The sequence below is a fragment of the Muscardinus avellanarius genome, assembly GCF_963383645.1.
Source record: "Muscardinus avellanarius genome assembly, chromosome: 19".
Classification (NCBI taxonomy): domain Eukaryota; kingdom Metazoa; phylum Chordata; class Mammalia; order Rodentia; family Gliridae; genus Muscardinus; species Muscardinus avellanarius.
Genome location: NC_137805.1, coordinates 47199276 through 47221656, shown reverse-complemented (window position 1 = coordinate 47221656; position 22381 = coordinate 47199276). Strand labels below are relative to the sequence as shown.

At 45.0% G+C, this 22381-nt stretch overlaps 1 protein-coding gene across 1 annotated transcript in view; it reads right to left on the bottom strand.

Moving 5' to 3' along the window:
- Window positions 1–13750, bottom strand: part of COMMD7 (COMM domain containing 7) — a gene marked incomplete at both ends in the record, with an annotated part of 28301 nt that extends 14551 nt beyond the window's left edge. Inside the window, 3 exons of the mRNA XM_080716533.1 lie at window positions 403–505; window positions 1180–1233; window positions 13667–13750. Coding sequence (XP_080572659.1) covers window positions 403–505; window positions 1180–1233; window positions 13667–13750 — 241 coding nt within the window. The remainder of the gene's footprint in view (window positions 1–402; window positions 506–1179; window positions 1234–13666) is intronic.
- Between the last annotated feature and the right edge of the window lie 8631 nt (window positions 13751–22381).

Below are 22381 nucleotides of genomic sequence, written 5' to 3'. Positions count from 1 at the left end.
GCAGGGGGTATAGCTCGGAGGTCAAAAGCCCCTGGGTTCCATCCCCAGACCCGCAAGAAAAAAAAAAAAAAAAAAAGAGTCTAGATAAGTTACTATGCGTTGGCCTCTAACCCGAGATCCTCCTGTCTTAGCTTCCCAAGTACTGGGCTTACGGGTGTGCACCACTGTGTCCTGCCTGACAAATACTTTCTATCCTTGTCTGAATTAATCCACACATGTGGAACTTAAGGACGTGGACGCCGACTGCACATGTGCCTGTTTGCCGGGCCCTTCCTGGACTGTGAGCCCATCCTGGCTCCTTGCTGACTGCCCTGGCTCAGGGCCCAGCGCACACTTGGAGGACCCCATAGACTCGAGGAACACTTAGGCGGTCTCTGGCCACAGCTGCTGAGAGGTACTCACCATTTGGCACCAAGAGGAGGCTTTTTACGATGCTTCTGAGAGGACTAAGGCTGATCTGGTTGGTGTTGGCAAATTCAGACAGCTGAGCCAGGAACCTTTCCACCTGCAGAGAGGGAATAGCACAAACCAGGCCTTCACTTTCTGAGATTCTCGGACCCCCAGAGCTATGCGTGGAGCGCTTCTTTGTGTGTTGTGTGTGCATGTACTAGGGAGGCATTCTACCTCCGCACTACACCCCAGCTCTATTTTTTATTCTTTATTTGGAAACAGGGTCTCACTGAGTTGCAAAGGGCCTCACTAAGTAGCTGAGGCTGGCCACAAACCATGATCCTCCTGTCTCATCCTCCCAAATGCTAGAATTACAAGCATGCACCAACATGCCCAGCTCTATTTTTTATTCTTTTTTAAATTTTATTTATATATTTTTTGGTGGTACTAGAGATGGAACCCAGGGGCCTTCAACCTCCAGGCTACACTCCCAGACCTATTTTATATTTTTATTTGGAAACAGGGTCTCTTAAACCAGCTGAGGCTGGCGTTGAACCTGCCCGATCCTCCTGTCTCAGCCTCCCAAGTGCGGGATTACAAGCGTGCACCACCATGCCCTGCTTTTATTCTTTATTTTGAAACAGGGTCTCACTGAGTTGTACAGGGGCTAAGTTGTAGCTGAGGCTGTCCTTGAACCTTGATCCTCCAGTCTCAGCCTCCCAAAAGCCATAAGCCCCTGCCACCACGCCCTGCCCTTCTAGGAGCACTTCTTATCATCAAATAGCTTACCTCTTTTGGTTCCAATAGAAAGTGGAAAAGTACCTCTGTGAGGGCTGAGAACTGCTGTAAGAGAACACAGAATATCAGCACAACTTTTCCAGGAAAGGGTGCCACACCTCACCCCACTACAGACCCCTGAGAAGGGATAAGAGACGCGTGCTAGCACCTGTTTTGTTTGTTTAGTTATTTTGTGGTACTAGCCATTGAACCAGAGGTATTCAGGCTCCCAGCCACACCCCCAGCCCTTTTTTGTTTATTTTATTTTTTGTACTGAGGATTAAACCCAGTGGATTCTACCTCCAGGCTATACTCCCAGCCAGCCCGATTTTATTTTTTATTGGAAACAGGATCTCACTAGGTCACAGAGAGATCTTTTCTATTTTGCTCTTTTTTCATTTTTATTTTTTTTGTGGTACTGAGGGTGGAACCCAGGGGCTTTTTTTCTTTCTCCTCCTCTTCTTCTTCTTCTTCTTCTTCTTCTTCTTCTTCTTCTTCTTCTTCTTCTTCTTCTTCTTCTTCTTTTTGGTGGTACTGGGGTTTCTGGAAGCCCTTCTACCTCCGGGCTACACGCCCAGACCTATTTTTTTATTTTTGGAAACAGGGCTGGCTTCAAACTTCAAACCTGCCAGATCCTCCTGTCTCCGCCTCCCAAGCGCTGGGATTACAAGCATGCTCCACCACGCCCGGCAACCCAGGGGCTTTCTACCTCCGGGCTATACTCCCAGACCTATTTTATACTTTATTTGGAAACAGGGTCTCACTCAGTAGCTGAGGCTGGCTTCGAACCTGTGGATCCTCCTGTCTTAGCCTCCCAAGCGCAGGGATTACAAGCGTGTGCCACCATGTGCAGCCATCTTTTCTATTTTGAAACAGAGTCCAACTAAGTTGCTGAGAGACCTCGCTTAGTGGCTGAGGCTGGCCTCAAACCTGTGATCCTCCTACTTCTGCCTTCCAAATACTGGGATTATAGGTGTGCACCACCATGCACATTTTAGGTACATGTTTTAATCATCTTTTGTGTGCATGTGTGGTACTGGGAACTTAACCAGGGCAGTCTACTACTGAGCTACACCTCCAGCCCTTTATACTGATTTTCAGTACTGGGAATTGGATCCAGGGGCATTCTACCTCACAGTCACGATTCTAGCTCTATGTCATTCATTCATTCACTCATTCATTCATGTTGCAGTACTGGGGATCAAACCCAGGGGTGTTCTATCTCTGAGCCCAGCCCTGTTTAACTTTTTATTTTGTTTTTGTTACTGAGGATTGAATCCAGGGGCTTTCTACCTCTGACCTATACTCTCCAGCCAAAATTTATTTTTATTTATTATTATTATTATTATTATTATTATTATTGCCATATTGGGGATAGAACCCAGGGGCATTCTACCTCCAAGCTACATACACCCCTAGCCCTATCCCCCCTCCATGGTATTGTGGGTGGAATCCAGGGGCTTTTCTTCCTCCTCCAGGCTATACTCCCAGACCTATTTTTTTTTTTTTTTTTACATTTTATTTGGAAACAGGGTCTCACTAAGTTGCTAAGAGCCTCACTAAGTAGTTGAGGCTGGCTTTGAACCTGTATGATCCTCCTGTCTCAGCCTCCCAAGCGCAGGGATTACAATTGTGCACCACTTCACCCGGTTCCCAGCCCTAGTTTTTATTCTTTATTTTGAAACAGGGTCTCCCTGAGTTGCAAAGGGCCTCACTAAGTAGTAGCTAAGGTATTTTGAACTGATATTCTCCTGTCTCAGCCTCCCAAGTGCTAGGATTATTGCATCCCCACCACACCCAGCAAGAGACCTTGTTTTAAAACAAATGTCAGCCTGTGTGCAGGTGCATGCTTGTAATCCCAGCATTCAGGAGGCTGAGACTGGAAGATAGTGGTTTGCGGGACAGCTTCAGCTACTTAGTGAGGCCCCCCACAACGTAGTGAGACCCTGTTTCAAAATAAAGAATAAAGGAGCTGAGTGTGGTGGCACAAGCTTGGAATCCCAGCATTTGGGAGGCTGAGGCAGGAGGATCGTGGTTCATGGACAGCCTCAGCTACTTAGTGAGGCCCTCCACAACTCAGTGAGACCTTTTTTCAAAATAAAGAATAAAAAATAGGGCAAGGGGTGTAGCTCAGAGGTCGAATGCCCCTGGGTTCCATCCTCAGACCCACAAAAAAATAAAATAAAGTAAAGTAAAAAATAGGGCAGGGGGTGTAGCTTCCAAGTCAAATGCCCCTGGGTTCCATCCTAGACCCTGCAAAAAAAAAAAAAAAAAAAAGTCAAAAAGGTCAGGACAAAGGGGAAGGGTGTGACACAGAGGTAGAAGGCCTGTAGGTACTATCTCCAGTGCTTTAAACAATTAATAGCTGAGTATGCTGGTGCCTATAATCTAGTATTTGGGAGTCAGAGACAGGAAGTTTCTGGATTCATAGCCAGCCCCAGCAACTTAGGGATTCAGCAAACTTAAGCAAGGCCTTGCTTCCAAATAAAAATAAAATAGAGCCAGACATGGTGCTGCATGATTTTTTCTTTTCTTTTCTTTTCTTTTTTTTTAAACCAGGGGCATTCTACCTCTGAACTACACCCCAAGCCCTATTTTTCATTCTCTATTTTGAAACAGGGTCTCACTAAGTTGCAAAGGGCCTCACTAAGTAGTAGCTTCCTCGCGATCCTCCTGTCTCAGCCTCCCAAATGTTGGGATTACAAACAAACATGTGCTACCATGCCCGGCTCTTCCTCCTCCTCCTCCTCCTCCTCCTCCTCCTCCTCCTCCTCCTCCTCCTCCTCTTCTTCTTCTTCTTCTTCTTCTTCTTCTTCTTCTTCTTCTTCTTCTTTTTTTTTTTTGGTACTGGGGATGAAACCCAGGGGCCTTCTACCTCTGAGCTATATTCCAGACCTTTTTTTATAATTTACTTGGAAACAGGGTCTCACTGAGTTGCTGAGAGCCTCACTAAGTAGCTGAGGCTGGCTTTGAACCTGTGTGATCCTCCTGTCTCAGCCTCCCAAATACTCAGATTACAAACCTACACCACCATGCCCAGCTTTGATGCACACTTTTAATCTCAGTACTTGAGAGGCTGAGACAGAAAAATCTTAGGTTCAAAGCCATGCATGGCAATTTAATCAGGCTCTCAGCAACATAAATAGACCCTATTATTATTATTTTTTTTTTTTGCAGTACTGGAGATGGAACCCAGGGACATTGTACCTCAACTTACACCCCTATCCCCATTTTTTATTCTTTATTTTGAAACCAGGTCTCACTGAGTTGCAAGAGGCCTCAGTAAGTAGCAGAGGGTGTCTGTGAACCACGATTCTATAGGTAACCCTGTTTTCAAATAAATAAAATTAGGCTGGGGGTATAGTTTGGAGGTAGAAAGCCTCTTAAGTTCAATACCCAGTACCAATAAATAAATAAAATAAAATATGGCTGCGGGTATAGATTAGAGGTAGAATACCCCTGGGTTATGTACCTAGTACCACCAGAAAAAAAAAAAAAGAGAGCGAGCGAGAAAAAGGACTGTGGGTCAGGCATGAAAGTGTACGCTTATAATTCCAGGATTTGGGAGGCTAAAACAGGAGGATCGCAGGTTCACGGCCAGCCTCCGCTACTTGTGGACCCTCCACAACTTAGTGAGAACCTGTTTTTTCTTTTATATCTTTTTTTTTTTTTTTTTCTTTTGTGGTACAGGGGATGGAACCCAGGGGCATTCTACCTCTGAGCTACATCCCCAGCCCTATTTTATTTATTTATTTTTTTTGGTGGTACTGGGGTTCCTGGAAGCCCTTCTACCTCCGGGCTACACGCCCAGACCTATTTTATATTTTTATTTGGAAACAGGGTCTCTTAAGCCAGTGCGGCTGGCTTCGAACCTGCGCGATACTCCTGTCTCTGCCTCCCAAGTGTGGGATTACAAGTTTGTGCCACCGGCCCAGCAAGTGAGAACCTGTTTAAAATAAAAAGTAAAAAATGAGCCCGGCATGGTGGCGCACGCTTGTAATCCCCATGCTTGGGAGGATGAGAAGGCCCCTGGGTTCCATCCCCAGTACCACCAAAAAATAAAAATAAATAAAAATAAAAAATGGAGCTAGGAGCCGGGCATAGTGGTGCATGCTTGTAATTCTAGCTCTTGGGAGGCTGAAACAGGAGAATTACGCAGGTTCAAAGCCAGCCTCAGCTACTTGGTGAGGCTCTCAGCAACTTAGTGAGACCCTGTTTTCAAATAAAATATAAAATGGGTCTGGGAGTATAGACCAGAGGTAGAAAAGCCCCTGGGTTCCGCCCCCAGTACCACACACACACACAAAAAAAAAAAAAAAAAAAAAAAAAATGGAGGTAGGGGTATAGTTCATAGGTAGAATGCCTGAGTTCAATCCCCAATACCCCCCCCCAAAAAAAGACTGGGAGTGTGGGAGTTTAGATCAGAGGTAGAACATCCCTGTGTTCAATCGGTCAATTTTGGGTAAAACACACGCACACATGCCTGGGGTGGTAGCGCACTGTTGTAATCCCAGCATTTGGGAGGCTGACATGAGGATCCCAGTTTGTGTACAAGACTCAGCTACTTAATAAGTCCCCTTGCAACTCACTGAGACCTTGTTTCTTTTCCTTTTTTTCCTTTTTTTTTTGCGGGTCTGGGGATGGAACCCAGGGAGGGCATTCGACCCACGAGCTACACCCCCTACCCTATGTTTTATTTTTTTATTATGAAACAGGGTCTTACTGAGATGCAAAAGCTTCACTAAGTAGCTGAGGCTGTCTGCAAACCACGATCCTCCAGTCTCAGCTTCCTGAATGCTGGGATTACAAGTGTGCACCATCATGCCCAGCTGAGACCCTATTTCAAAATAAAGAATAAAAATAGGGCAGGGTTGTAGCTCGGAGGTACAGTACCTCTGGGTTCCATCCTCAGACCTGCAAAAACACACACACACACACACACACACACACACACACACACACACACAGTCCAGTTCTGCTATTGTCTACTATTGTAACTTAGGTCAAATAACTCAGTCCCTTTGTCTAACTCCCATAGGGAGTTAGCAGTAGGAGAGCTAGGGGTGTTTCTCAGTGGTAGAGCACTAGCCAACCATGTGTAATGCTCTGGGTTAAATCCTACACACACACACACACACACACACACACACACACACACACGAAAATTACACTTCTAGAATGACACTAAGGGGTATATGTAAAGCTTTAGCACTGAGCCAGGTTAGAGGCTAAGGCCACAAGGCCTCACTAGGTAGGTGAGGTTCTTTTTCTTTGTAGTACCCAGGAGCATTCTACCTCTGAGCTACACCCCAACCCTACTTTTTATTTTGAAACAGGGTCTTACTAAGTTACAGAGGTCCTCACTAAGTAGCTGAGGCTGCCCAGAACCTGGAATCCTCCTGTCTCAGCTCCCCAAGTACAGTGATTACAAGTGTGCTCCACCACACCCGGCCGAGATTCCCACCATAACAGACGCTGGCCTTGAACCTGAGAACCTCTATTTGGCCTCCCAAGACTGCAGGCATGGGCCAGCAAGCCCAATAATGCACTTGTTAATTAGCTAGAATCTAATCATTTAACTTTTTGATAAATATATATATCACAAAAAATAAGGCTAGGAGTGTAACTTAGAAGTAGAATGTCCCTGGGTTCAATCCCAGCACACACAGAAAAAGGAAGAAAGCAAGCTGTCCAGATTCTCATCTTCTGAGGCTGCTTCTTCTTACAACATTACCTAGGGACACCTAGAATTTTCAACCTGGTTTTTTTTGGCAGTACTGGGGTTGGAACCCAGAGGCATCGAATCTCCGAGCTCTACCCCCATCCCTATTTTTTATTCTTTATTTTGAAACAGGGCCTCCCTGAGTTATGAAAGTCCTCACTAAGTAGCCGAAGCTGTCTGCAAACAGAAATCCTCCTGTCTCAGCCTCTCAAATGCTGGAACTAGGACTGTGTACCACCACGCTCAGGCAAATTTTCAACTTTGATAAGGGCAATAAATATTTGTTAACTATATCTTCCCACATAGCTGCATCTCCAGGAAATACCCACCCACCCATTACTATCCATGCATATCAAAAATCTTAATTACTGCCGGGCGTGGTGGCACAAGCTTGTAATCCCAGTGCTTGGAGCTTGAGACAGGAGGATCAATCATACAGGCTAGAAACCAGCCTCAGCCGGGGCGCGGTGGTGCACGCTTGTAATCCCCCGGAGGCGGAGACAGGAGGATCCTGCTGGTTTGAAGCCAGCCTCTCAGGCTTAAGAGACCTGGTTTCCAAATAAAAATATAAAATGGGTCTGGGAGTGTAGCCTGGAGGTAGAAGGGTTTCCAGGAACCCCAATACCACCAAAACAAAAAAAACAAAAAACAGAAGAAGCCAGCCTCAGCTACTTAGTGAGGCTCTCAGCAACTTAGTGAGTGAGACCTTGTTTCCAAATAAAATTTAAAATAGGTCTGGGAGGAAAGCCCGGAGGTGGAAGGCCCCTGGGTTTCACCCCCAGAACCACCACCACCAAAAAAAAAAAAAAAAAAAAAAAAATTAATTATTCCAACCAGCAAACACTGGAAGAGATGCTCAAAGGCATTCTAGGTTGGATGAATGCAAAACAAGGAGATACCATGTTCAATTTATCAGATCTCAAAACAAAAAAGGTTTCAGGACATCAGGGATGGAAAAAAACCAGAAAGCTGTTGACCACAGGTTACACTGGGGAGGATTACAGGTTTGAGGACAAGCTCAGCAACAACCAGACAAGCGAGAGCCACCACACTGGGCTCAGAGGCTAGCTTTGAACCTGTAATCCTCCTGTCTCAGTCCCCCAAATACTGGGATTACAAAAGTGCACCACCATTCCCAGCCCAGTTTATTTTTTATTCTGATACTGGGTGTAGCTAAATTGCCCAGTGTGGCCTCACGTTTGCTTCATCTGGCCTCAGCCTCCCAAGTACTAGCATTGCAGGCACGGGCCACTGGACACTGCTTACTGCTAAATGCTTTCCCACCGTTAACTCACTGAATCCTTTCAGTCACCTTAGTAGGTATTACTATTATTATTTTCACTGTACAGATTAGAAAACTTAATCACAGGGCTGCTGAATCAAAAGAGTTGTTTCAGAGTCTGAGGCATATAGCTCAGGCTCAGTTGTAGACCCTTTAATAGCCCGCTCTAGGCCCCAGGTGTGCTTCTCAGTACTAAAAGAACAGAAAAAATCAGTTATTTTCAAAGCATTTGTCCTGCACTGTTTCAAGTGTTTATCTGTTAAAGCCCGAAAGACTAGGGGCTATTACTATTCATTCCCATTTACAGAAAAGAAAAATGTGCAAGGAAATAAATGACCTGTTTAAGGTCAGACAACCAGGAAGTTATGGAGCCAGGAAATCAGGACCGGATGTCTGACTTCAAAGACTGGGGAGACAACTTAGCTTTTACTTGGCATGACTGTATTTTGGGAGACTTCCATTTGGAAAAAAAAAAAAAAAAGATTTTTGCTGCTAAAAAAAACAAAAAAAATTGTATTTTTTTCAGTAGTGGGAATTGAACTCAGGAGCATTCAACCTCTGAGCTACATTCTCAGCCCTATTTTTTATTTTTTATTTTTTGCGGGTCTGGGGATGGAACCCAGGGGCATTTGACCTCCAAGCTACAGCCCCTGCCCTATTTTTTTTATTCTTTATTTTGAAACAGGGTCTCACTGAGTTGCGGAGGGCCTCCCTAAGTAGCTGAGGCTGTCCGCGAACTGTGATCCTCAGGTCTCAGCCTACTGAATGCTGGAATTACAAGCAAGCGCCACCACGCCCGGCCTTATTTTTTATTCTTTATTTTAAAACAGGGTCTGCCGGGTGTGGTGGTGCAAGCTTGTAATCCCCAGTTTGTAATCCCAGCATTCGGGAAGTTGAGACCAGAGGATCGTAATTTGCAAACAGCTTCAGCTACTTAGTGAGGCCCTCTGCAACTCAGAAACCCGGTTTCAAAATAAATAATAAAAAATAGGGCAGGGGCTGTAGCTCGGAGGTCGAATGCCCCTGGGTTACACCCCCAGACCCGCAAAAATAAATAAATAAATAAATAAATAAATAATAGAAAATAAAAAATAGAGAAAAGGGTACTGTAGCTCAGGTCAAATGCCTCCGTGTTCCATCCCCAGACCTGTTTAAAAAAAAAAAAAAGTTCTCACTAAATGGCAGAGGGCCTTACTAAGTAACTGGGACTGGCAACAAACCTTTATTCCTCCAGGCTCAGTCTCCCAAATACTGGGATTACAAGAGACCACCACCATACTCAGCAAAAAACTAAAATTTTAGGCCTGGCCTATAGGTCCATGTGAGCAATTCCAGTACTTGGTAGGCTGGGACAGGAGGATAGCAGATTTGAGACCAGCCTTAGCAATTTACCAAAACTCTTGGCAACCTAGGGAGGCCCAGTTCCAAAACCAAGATGGAGCCAAGCATGGTGGTGCACACCTGTAATTCCAGTACTTGGAGGCTTGGACAGGACAATCGCAGGTTCAAAGTCAGCCTCGGCAATTTAGTGAGGCTCTCCACAACTTAGACCCTGTTTCCTAATAAGAAATAAAATCAGTTGGGTATATTAATTTCAAGTCACCCCCCCAAGTCATTTTGGCATGGGGCTGTATTTCTATTTTCTATATTTCTATCTTTCTAATAAACTTCTTTAAATCTTCAGCAACTGTCCAAGCTATGCATATTTATTCTTAGCTTAGGACAAGAACCCGTGGTAATTTTGTTTTTGGTCATTTTGGGTTTTGTTATGGGTTGGGGGAAAGTGTGTCTGGGACCCTAGCAGAGGTCCCCGGGGAACAATTTCCCCACAACTATATTCTCCCAATCTGTAACAATAAAGAATAAAAAATAGGGCAGGGGTGTAGGTCAGAGCTCAAATGCCCTGGGTTTCATCCTAAACCTGCAAAAAAATAAATTAAATAAATTAAATTTAAAAAAAGAAATAAAATCTGTTGTGGGTATAACTTTGAAGTAGAATGCCTCTGAGTTCAATCCCCAGTAATAAACAAAAAAAAAGATTTGGGGGTATAACTCATGATCGAAGGCCTCTGGATTCAATCCCCAGTTTTAAGAAACACATTAAAAATAAATATATTTTTATTTTTTATTAAAAATAGATATATTTTTTATTTTTGCGGGTCTGAGGATAGAACCCAGGGCATTTGAACTCTGAGCTACATCCCCCTATTTTTTATTCTTTTTTTTGTGTGTGTGGTACTGGGGTTCCTGGAAGCCCTTCTACCTCTGGGCTACACTCCCAGAACTATTTTATACTTTTTATTTTTGGAAACGGTCTCTTAAGCCAGCAGGGCTGACTTTGAACCTGTGCAATCCTCCTGTCTTGGCCTCCCAAGGGCGGGGATTACAAGCATGGGCCACCACGCCCGCCCGGCTTTATTCTTTATTTTAAAACCAGGTCTCACTGAGTTGCTGAGGGCCTCACTAAGTAGCTGAGGCTGTCCATAAACTGGTCTCAGCCTCCCAAATGCTGGGATTATAAGCTTCTGCCACTATGCCCGGCTTAGTCTTTCTATTTTTTCAATATTTATTTATTTATTTATTTATTTATTCATTTTTATTTTTTATTTTTTGCGGGTCTGGGGATGGAACTCAGGGGCATTTGACCTCCGAGCTACACCCCCTGCCCTATATTTTTATTCTTTTTATTTTGAAACAGGGTCTAAGTTGAGAGGGCCTCACTAAGTAGCTGAGGCTGGCTTTGAACCTGTGCGATCCTTCTGTCTCAGCCTCCCAAGGACTGGGATTACAAGTGTGTGCCACCACGACCGGCTTAGTCTTTTTATTTTTGAAACAGGGTCTCACTAAGTTGCAGAGGGCCTTGCTAAGTAGCTGAGGATGTCTGCAAACTGTGATCCTGCTGTCTCAGCCTCTAGAATGCTGGGATTACAAGGGTGCACCACCACTCCAGGCCCCATCCCGATTTTTTATTCTTTATTTTGAAACAGGGTGTCACTGAGTTGTAAAGGGCCTTACTAAGTAGTAGCTAAGGCTGTCCTCCAACCACAATCCTTGTTCTCAGCCTCCCAAATGCTGGGATTACAAGTTTGCACCACCATGCTGGGCTTTTATTTTGAAACAGGGTCTCATTAGGTTGATGAGAGCCTCACTACTTGCTGAGGCTGGTCTCAAATCTGTGATCTTCCTGTCTCAGCCTCCAAAAATACTGGAATTAGAAGCAAGTGCCACAAAGCCTGGCTCAGATTTTATTTTATTTTTATTTTGTGGTACTGGGAATTAAACCCAGGAGCAACACCCCCAGCCCTATAAAAATATGGGATAGCCTGGCATAGTGGCGCATGCTTGTAATCCCAGCATTCAGGAGGCTGAGACTGGAGGATTGTGGTTCGTGGACAGCCTCAGCTACTTAGTGAGGCCCTCCGCAACTTAGTAAGACCCTGTTTCAAAATAAAGAATAAAAAATAGGGCAGGGGGTGTACCTCAGAGATCAAATGCCCCTGGGCTTCATCCCCAGGTCCGAAAAAAAAAAAAAAAAAAAAAAAGGATATTTCACGAATTTGCATGTCATCCTTGCAAAGGGGCCATGGTAATCTTTTTTTTTTTTTTTTGTATTGTTCCAATTTTAGTATATGTGCTACCAAAGCAAGTAGTCAGATCTTTTATTTTATTGCTGTACTGGAGATTGATTCCAGGTGCATTCTACCTCCAAACCACACCCTTAGCCCTGTATTTTATTCTCTTTTCCGCAGTATTGAGGATTAAACTCAGGGATATTCTCTCGCAAAGCAACACCCCCAGCCCTATTTTTATTCTTTTTTTCTTTTTTTCTGTGGTACCAGGAATGGAACCCAGGGGCTTTCTACCTCTGGACTATCCTCCCAGACCTATTTTATATTTTATTTTGAAAACAGGGTCTCACTGAGTTGCTGAGAGCCTCACTCAGTAGCTGAGGCTGGCTTCGAACCTGTGCGATCCTCCTGTCTCAGCCTCCCAAGTGCAGGGATTACAAGTGTGTGCCAGTAGGCCCGGCTTTATTTTTATTCTTTTTATTTTGAAACAGAGCCTCACTAAGTTGCAGGGGGCCTCACTAAGTAGCTGAGGCTGTCAGGGAACCGGGACCGGGATTCTCAGGTCTCAGCCTCCCAAATGCTGGAATTACAAGTGTGCACCACCATGTCTATCTCTTTCTTTTATTTAATTATTATTATTATTATTATTATTTTATTTATTTTGGTGCTACTGGGGATGGAACCCCAGGGCAATCTACCTCTGGACTACACACCTAGCCCTGTCTTATTTTTTACTTTGAAACAGGTCTTGCTAAGTTGAAAAGGGCCTCACTAAATTGCTGAGGCTGTCCTCTAACCTGGGATCTTCCTATCTCAGCTTCCGAAATACTGGAATTACAGGCATGGGCCACCACATCTGGCTTTCTCAGAGCCCCTTTTAAATTTTTTGTTTGAAATAGGGTCTCCCTAATTTGCTGAGAGCTTTGCTAAGTTGCCGAGGCTAACTTTGAACCTATGATATTCCAATCTCAGTCTCCCAAATACTCGGAGTACAGGCCTGGCGTTTTCGTTTTCATTTTTGGTAGTGAGATTGAATCAGGACATAAGAGTGCTCCACCTTTGAGCTATACTACACAAGCATTTTTATTTTATTATTATTATTATTATTATTATTATTATTATTATTATTAGTCTGGGGATGGAACCCAGGGGCATTTGACCTCCGAGCTACATCCCCTGCCCTATTTTTTAATCTTTATATTGAAACTGGGTCTCATTGAGTTGCAGAGGGCCTAAGTAGCTGAGGCTGCCAGCGAACTGTGATCCGCTGGTCTCAGCCTTCTGAATGCTGGGATTACAAGCGTGAGCCACCACGCCCAGCTTTTTTTTTTTTTTTTTTTTTTAATAAGATCTAAAGCCAGGCATGGTGTTACATGCTTGTAGTCTCATCATTCGGGAAGCTAGGACAGGAGGATCCCAGTTCGCAGACAGCCTTAACTACTTAGTGAGGCCCTGTTTAAAAAATAAAGAATAACAAATAGGACAGGAGGTATAGCTCGGAGCTTGGAGGTCGAATGCCCTTGGGTTCCATCCCCAGACCAAACCTGTGATCCTCCTGTCTTAGGCTCTCAAGTACTGGGATTACAGGCGTGCGACCCCCTCGCCGGGTTGGCGAGGCGTCTGAACCAGCAGGGCGCCCCCGAGGTTCCTGACTCACTGGCTCCCGAGGTCTCAGTGGCCAGAACAGGCTGCGCTGGCTCCAGGGCACCCAGGACTGCGGCCTCCTCTGTGACTGGGTGCATGGCTTCTTGCCCTCACTGACACCCACAGCGGCGGCCAGCTTCCAGCCCCTGGGCTGCGGACCCTCCTCGGCCCCCACCCACGGCTGGCCGGGCCGCGGCTCCCGGCTCCCAGCCCCGCCTTGGGCTCCCCAGGCCCAGCCTCGGCACCCCCTGCCCCGCGCTCGCGTGCAGCTCGGGTGCCCACCTGCGCGCCCAGCTGGTTCAGCTGCTGCATGTCGCCGCCCACGGCCTCGGGCACCGGGTCCTGCGTGCAGTGCAGGCAGCCCATGGCGCCGCCGCCGCGATCCGCCCCGCCGCCGCCGCGATCCGCAGCCGCACTTTCGCCACGGCCGCCTCCTCTGCGAGGTCAGGGCAGCCAGGATCCGCCCAGGACCTGAGCTGTTCCGCGGTCAGTAGAACGACACCTGGGATGGCAGGGAAAATGTGTTCATCCTGGAAAACGAACTGCCACATACAGGAGGCACTGAATCAACAGGATGCATTCAACGATTTTTTTCTTTCCTATTTATTTACTTATTGGTACTGGGGATGGAACCCAAGGGCAGTCTACCTCCGAGCTACACCCCACAGACCTATTTTTTATTATTTTGAAACAGGGTCTCACTGAGTTGCAAAGGGCCTCACTAAGTAGCTGAGGATGTCCTGTCTCGGTCTCCCAAATGCTGGGATTACAAGCACGCGCCACCATACCCAGCTGTCTATTTTATTTTTTGGCAAGTACTGGGGTTGGAACCCAGGGACATTCTAACTCCCAGCTAACTCCAGCTCTATTTTTTATTCTTTCTTTCTTTATTTATTTTTGTTTGTTTTTGTTTTTTGGTGGTACTGGGGGTGGAAACCAGGGGCTTTCTACCTCCGGGCTATACTCCCTGTCTTCGAACCTGTATGATCCTCCTGTCTCAGCCTCCCAAGCGCCACCACGCCCGGCTCACAACTGGCTTTTTAAACTTTTATTTATATACTTTTTTTTTTTGTGTGTGGGGGTTGGGGGATGGAACCCAGGGCATTCGGCCTCTGAGCTACACCCCCAGCCCTATTTTTTTATTCTTAATTTTGAAACAGTCTTGCTAAATTGCAGAGGGCCTCACTAAAGAGCTGAGGTTGGCCACGAACCCGAATCCTCCTGTCTCAGCCTCCCAAATGCTGCGATTACAAGTGTGCCCCACCAAGCCCGGCTTTTTTTTTGAAGGTCTGGGAATGGAACCCAGGGGCATTCAACTTACAAGCTATACCCCCTGCCTTGCTGTTTATTCTTTATTTTGAAACCGGGTCTCAATGAGTTAGTTGCAGAGAGCCTCACTAAGTAGCTGAGATTGTCGGTGAACCACAATCCTCCAGTCTCAGCCTCCTGAATGCTGGGATTACAAGAGTGGGCCGCCACACCCGGCTCATGCCCAGCTTTTATTCTTTATTTTGAAACAGGGTCTCATTGAGTTGCAGAGGGCCTCACTAACTAGCTGAGGCTGGCCAGGAACCCAGATCCTCTTGTTTAAGCCTCCCGAATGCTGGGATTACAAGCTTACACCACCGACTCTGGCCTTGTCTTTATTTTTAAAACAGGGTCTCACTGAGTTGCAAAGGGCCTCGCTTAGTAGCTGAGACTGTCCATGAATCTGGATCCTATGGTCTCAGCCTCTCAAATGTTGGGATTACAAGTGTGTGCTACCATGGCTGGTTTAGTAAAGACTCTTTAAAAAATAAGGAATAGAGTTGGGCATGGTGGTACCTGCTTGTAATTCCAGCATTTAGGAGGTTGAGACAGGTTCATGGACAGTCTCAGCTACTTAATGAGCCCCTTTGCAACTCATTGAGATCCTGTTTCAAAATAAAGAATAAAAAATAGGGCTGGGAGTTCAGAGGTAGAATGACCCTATGTTCTATCCCCAGTACCACAGAAAAAAAAAAAAAAAGGAAAACGGAATCGATCCAGGCGTGGTAGTGTACACTTGTAATTCAGGAGGCTGAGACCAGAGGATCACGGCCAGCCTCAGCTACTTAGTGAGGCCTTTTGCAACTCAGTGAGATCCTGTTTCAAAATAAGGAATAATGCCGGGCTTGGTGGCACTCGCTTGTAATCCCCGCGCTTGGAAGGCTGAGACAGGAGGATCGCACGGGTTCAAAGCCAGCCTCAGCTACTCAGTTAGGCTTCCAGCAACTTAGTGAGACCCTGTTTCCAAATAAAATATAAAAAAGGTCTGGGAGTATAGCCCGGAGGTAGAAAGCCTCTGGGTTCCACCCCAGTACCACCAAAAAAGTAAAAAAATAAAAAAAAGATAAAGAATAAACTGGGTGTGGTGCCGCACACTTGTAATCCCTACACTTGGGAGGCTGAGACAGGAGAATCATGCAGGTTCGAAGCCAGCCTCAGCTACTTAGTGAGGCTTTCAACAACTCGGTGAGATTCTGTTTCCAAATAAAATATAAAATAGGTCTGGGAGTGTAGCCTGGAGGTAGAAGGCCCCTGGGCTTCACCCCCAGTACCACAAAAATAAAGGAAGGTAGGAAGGAAGGAAGGAAGGAAGGAAGGAAGAAAAGAAAGAATAAAAAAATAGGGCAGGAGTGTAGCTTGGAGGTTGAATGCCCCTGGGTTCCACCCCCAGACCCACAAAAACAAAACAAAACAACAATAACAACAACAACAAAAACAGGCTGGGAGCCAGCGTGGCAGCACACACTTGTAATCCCAGTACTTCGGAGGCTGTGAGGAGGATCACAGGTTCAAAGCAAGCCTCAGGTCTTAGTGAGGCATTTGTAATCCCAGTATTTGGTAGGCTGCAGGAGGAGAGCAGGTTTAAAGCCAGCCTCAGGTACTTAGTGAGGCCCTTTGCAACTTAGTGAGACCCTGTTTCCAAATACTGGGGCAAACTTGTGATCCCAACATTTGGGAGGCTGAGACTGGAGAATAGCGGTTCACAGCCAGCCTCAGCTACTCAGTGAGGCCCTGTTTTAGGACAGGGGTTGGCTGCAAACCTGGAATCCTGTGGTCTCAGCTTTCCAAAACTGGGATTAGAAGAATTGGTCATCATGCTTGGCTTTTTTTTTTTTTTTTGCAGTACTGGGGATGAAACCCAGAGGCATTCCACCTCCAAGCTACACACCCTGCCCTTTTTTTTTTTTTTTGGTGGTATTGGGGGTGGAACCCAGAGGCTTTCTACTTCTGGGCTATACTCCTAGACCTATTTTTATATTTTTATATTTGGAAACAGGGTCTCAATAAGTTGCTGAGAGCCTCAATAAGTAGCTGAGGCTGGCTTCGAACCTGTGTGATCCTCCTGTCTCAGCCTCCCAAGCGCTGGGATTACAAACGTGTGTTACCACGTCTGGTTTGAGGTTTTTTTTTTTTTTTTCGGTCTGAGGATGGAACCCAGGGGCATTTGACCTCCGAGCTACACCCCCTGCCCAATTTTTTATTCTTTTATTTTGAAACAGGGTCTTACTGAGGTACAGAGGGCCTCACTAAGTAGCTGAGGCTGTCCACGAACCACGATCCTCCAGTCTCAGCCTCCCAAATGCTGGGATTACAAGTATGCACCACCACGCCTGGCTGGCTGGGGTTTTTTTTACTTTGAAGTAGGGTCTTAATAGGTTGATGAAAGTCTCACTACTTCCTGGGGCTGTTCTTGAACCTATGAAACCTATGATCCTCCTGTCTCAGCCTCCCAAGGCTTGTTATTATAAAGAATTAGAAACAGGGCTGGGGGTCTAGCTCGGAGGTAGAATGATCCTGTGTTCCATCCCCAGTACTGCAAAAAAAAAAAAAATAATAAAATAAAAATAAAAAATAGGGCCGGGCATGTGACTTGGAGGGAAAATGCCCCTGGATTACATCCCCTCTACTACACAAATAAATAAATAAATAAATAAATAATAATGAAGAGCCGGTGTGGTGGTGCACGCTTGTAATCCCAGCATGTAGGAGGCTGAGACCGGAGGATCATGGTTCCTGGACAGCCTCAGCTACTTAGTGAGGCCCTCTGCAACTTAGTGAGACCCTGTTTCAAAAGAAAAAAATAAAGCCAGGTGTGGTGGCACACACTTGTAATCCCCACGCTTGGGAGGTTGAGACAGGAGGATCTCACAGGTTTGAAGCCAGCCTCAGCTACTGAGTGAGGCTCTCAAGCAACTTCGTGAGACCCTGTTTCCAAATAAAAAATAAAAAAAAAGGTCTGGGAGCATGGCCCGGAGATAGAAAACCTCTGGGTTCCACCCCCAGTACCACCAAAAAAAAAAAAAAAAAAAAAAAAAAAAAAAAAAGAATAAGCCTGGCGTGGTGGCACACCTTTGTTTTTCTTTTTCTTTTCTTTTTTTCTTTTTTTGTGCATCTGGGAATGGAACCCAGAGGCATTTGACCTCTGAGCTACACCCCTTGCCCAATTTTTTATTCTTTATTTTGAAACAGGGTCTCACTGAGTTGCTAAGGGCCTCACTAAGTAGCCGAGGCTATCCGTGAACCGCATCCTCCAGTCTCAGCCTCCCAAATGCTGGGATTACAAGTGTATGCCACCACACCTGGCTCTGCTCACCTTTGTAATTCCAGCACTTGGGAGGCTGAGACAGGAGGATCGGGCAGGTTAGAAGCCAGCTTCATCTACTTAGTGAGGCTTTCAGCAACTTAGTGATACACTGTTTCCAAATAAAGTATTCAAATAGGTCTGGAGGTATAGCCCAGAGGTAGAAAAGCCCCTGGGTTCCACCCCCAGTACCACTAAAAACAAACAAACAAACAAATAAACAACATAAAGAATAAAAAAATAGGACTGGGGGTGTAGCTCGGATGTAGAATACCCGTGGGTTCCATCTCTAGTACCAAAAAAAAAAAAAAGATACCAAGCATAGTCTGAATGTATGTCCTTTTCAATATGCTCCATATAACAATTTAAAAATTTAAAAAATAAGCCGGGCGTGGGGGCGCACGCTTGTAATCCCCACGCTTGGGAGGCTGAGACAGGAGGATCATACGGGTTCGAAGCCAGCCTTAGCTACTTAGTGAGGCTCTCAGCAACTTAGTGAGACCCTGTCTCCAAATAAAATATAAAAAAGGTCTGGGAGTATAGCCCAGAGGTAGAAAAGCTTCTGGGTTCCATCCCCAGTACCACCAAAAAAAAAAAAAAAAAAAAAAAAAAAAAAATTTTAAATAAAATTAAAAGTAAAATGTAAAAAAAATGCCTAGAGCTGGGCGTGGTGGCACAAGTTTGTAATCCCAGCATTTGGGAGGCTGAGACAGGAGGATCCAGGTTCACAGCCAGTCTCAGCTACTTATGGCTCTTGGCAACTCAGTGAGACCCTGTTTCAAAATACAGAATTAAGCCTGGCCTGGTGGTGCATGCTTGTAATTCCAGCATTCGGGAGGCTGAGACCTGAGGATTGCGGTTCACGGACAGCCTCAGTACTTAGTGAGGCCCTCTGCAACTCACTGAGACCCGGTTCCAAAAAAAAGAATAAGAAGTAGGGCAGGGCCGGGCGTGGTGGCGCAGGCTTGTAATCCCCGCGTTTGGGAGGCTGAGACAGGAGGATCACACAGGTTTGAAACCAGCATCAGCTACTCAGTGAAGCTTCCAGCAACTTAGTGAGACCCTGTTTCCAAATAAAATATAAAAAAGGTCTGGGAGTATAGCCTGGAGGTAGAAAGCCTCTGGGTTCCACCCCCAGTACCACACAACACAAAAAAAGAACTTGGGCAGGGGGTGTAGCTTGGAGGTAGAATGCCCCTGGGTTCCATCCCTAGTACCACAAAAATAAATAAATAAATACATAATAATAATAATAAAAAATAGGGCTTGAGGTACAGTTTGCAGGTAGAATGCCACTGTGTTCCATTTCTAGTAACACACACACACACACACACACACACACACACACACACAGTTCAGAGTGTTTTTTCAGTGGTACAGTGCTTGCCTAGCATGTAGTACTCTGGGTTTAATGCCCAGCTCCACAAATTAAAATAAACAAATAAATGAAAAGATAATCTTGTTGACAACAATGTATTGTCCTAGAAGGAGAAGGCACCTGTACTAAACTTCAATGGGGGTCTCCTGAAAGGAGTGACATCCTGCCACTTACTGCAAGAAGATGATTTGGCACATTCAGGAAAAGGTCTGGATTGAAAAGTAAAAATTCCTGCGGGCGTGGTGGTGCAATCTTGTAATCCCAGCATTTGGGAGGCTGGGACAGGATAATCACAGGTCACAGACATCCTCAGCTACTACTTAGTGAGGCCCTTTGCAACTCAGTGAGACACTGTTTCAAAATAAAGAATAAAAAATAGGAATGGGGGTGAAGTTTGGAGGTAGAATGCCTCTGGGTTTCATCCTCAGTACCCCCCCCCCAAAAAAAATCCTGGAGATACCATGGTGGCACCTCTAATACTAGTATTTGGGAGACTGAGACAGGAAGATTATAAGTTCATGGCTATCTTCAGCAATTTCATGTGGCTCTGCTTCAAAATAAAAGACTAAATAAAGAAAAAAAAAAATAGGAGCCGGGCGCATGTTTGTAATCCCTTTGCTTGAGAGGCTGAGACAGGAGGATCACACAGGTTTGAAGCCAGCCTCAGCTACTTAGTGAGGCTCTCAGCAATTTAGTGAGACCCTGTTTCCAAATAAAATATAAAATAGGTCTGGGAGTATAGCCAGGAGGTAAAAAGCCCCTGGGTTCCATCCCTAGTAACACAAAAACAAACAAACAAACAAACAAACAAAAAAATAGGAGCTGGGTGTGGTGATACTTGTAATCCCTGTGTTTGGGGCAGTGACAGGAGTATCTCGCAGGTTCTAAGCCAGCTTCTCTGGTTTAAGAGACCCTGTTTCCAAATTAAAAAAAAAAAAAAAGGTCTGGGAGTGTAGCCCAGAGGTAGAAGGGTTTCCAGGAACCCCAGTACCACAAAAATAAATAAATAAATAAAATAAAATAATAATCCCAGCATTTGGGAGGCTGAGACAGGATCCCTGTTCAGGGACAGCCTCAGTTATTTAGTGAGGCCCTTTGCAACTCAGTGAGATCCTGTTTCAAAATAAAAGAATAAAAAATAGGGCTCCCATTACGAGCAAAAAACAAAAAAAAAAAACAAATAGGACTGAGGATGTAGCTCAGAGTTAGAATGCCTCTGGGTGTTCAACCCCCAGTACCACAAGAAAAGAAAAAAAATTACTAGAAAGGCTGTTTTAATGAAGAAGCTTTGGCCACATTTGTGAAAGCTAAAATGATTAAAAAGAAAGGATGAGAGCTGGGCGTGGTGACGCACGCTTGTAATCCTAGCATTCTGGAAGCTGAGACCAGAGGATTGCGGTTCACGGACAGCCTCAACTACTTAGTGAGGCCCTCTGTAACTCAGTGAGACCTGGTTTCAAAATAAAGAATAAAAAATAGGGCAGGGGGTGTAGCTCGGAGGTCAAGTGCCCCTGGGTTCCGTCCCCAGACTTACAAAAATAAATACATAAATACACAAATAAATAAATAAATAAATAAGTAAATAAATGAAAGAAAGAAAGAAAGGATAAAGCCAGGCGTGATGGCGCACGCTTGTAATCCCAGCATTTAGGAGGCCAAGACAGGAGGATCGTGGTTTGAGGACAGCCTCAGCTACTTAGTGAGGCCTTTTGCAACTCACTGAGACCCGGTTTCAAAATAAAGAATAAAAAACAGGGCAGGGGGTATAGCTCAGAGGTCAAATGCCCCTGGTTTCCATCCCCAGACCCGAAAAATAAATAAATAAATAAATAAATAAAAATTTATAAATAGAGGTGAGGTGTCTCTTGGAAGTAGAATACCCCTGGGTTCCATCCCCAGTACCATAAAAAAGAAAGAAAAAATAAAAAAGAAAAGGAAAAGAAGGATGAAGCCGGAGGTGGTGACACATGCTTGTAATCCCAGTACTGGGAGGCTTAAACAGGAGCATTGCAGGTTGGAGGGACAGCCTTAGCAAATAGTGAGACTCATTAACCTAGCTAGCACCTGTTTAAAAATAAGAATAAAAAGCCAGACATGGTGGTGTATGCTTGTAATCCTAGTACTAGAGAGGTTGAAAAAGGAGGATCACAAGTTCAAGGACAGCCTCTGCAAGTAGGAGACTCTTATCAATCTAGTGAGATCCTGTTTCCAAATAAGAAACAACATTGGCCTGGGGGTGTAGGTTGGAGGTAGAACGCCTCTGGGGTTTAATTCTCAATTACACACACACACACACACACACACACACACACACACACACACACAATAAAAATAAAATAAAATAGGGCTGGGTGTAGTTCGGAATAGTTCAATCACCAGTGCCACACAGATTAAAAAAAAAAAACCAAAGAATTTTTGGGGAGAGACCACATTCACACAACTTAGGACAGTATATTTTTTATATTGTTATAATTTTTCTATTTTATTAAAATTGTTGATCCTTAGTTTATTTTATTTATTTATTTTTTTGGTGGTACTGAGGGTGGAACCCAGAGGCTTTCTACCTCCAGGCTATACTCCTAGACCCATTTATATTTTATTTTGGAAATAGGGTCTCACTAAGTTGCTGAGAGCTCACTAAGTAGCTGAGGCTGGCTTTGAACCTGTGCGATCCTCCTGTCTCAGCCTCCCAAGCGCGGGGCTTACAAGCGTGAACCACCACGCCCGGCTATCCTTATCTTATTTTATTTTATTTTTAGTTTGTAACTAGGATTTTTACTAAGTTGGGGAGGCTGGCCTCAAACCTGAGCTCCTCCTCTCTTTGTCTCCCAAGTACTGGGATTACAGGTGTTCAACGTTCTGATCTCTTACTGAGCTGTATCTATAAATTAATTAATAGGCATGTATGTCCGGGGAAAAAACACAAGTGTTTATAAAGTTTGGTACTGTCCACGGTTTCAGACATTCATTGCGGTCTGGGAACCTATCCCTCCTGGACAGAGGAGGACGC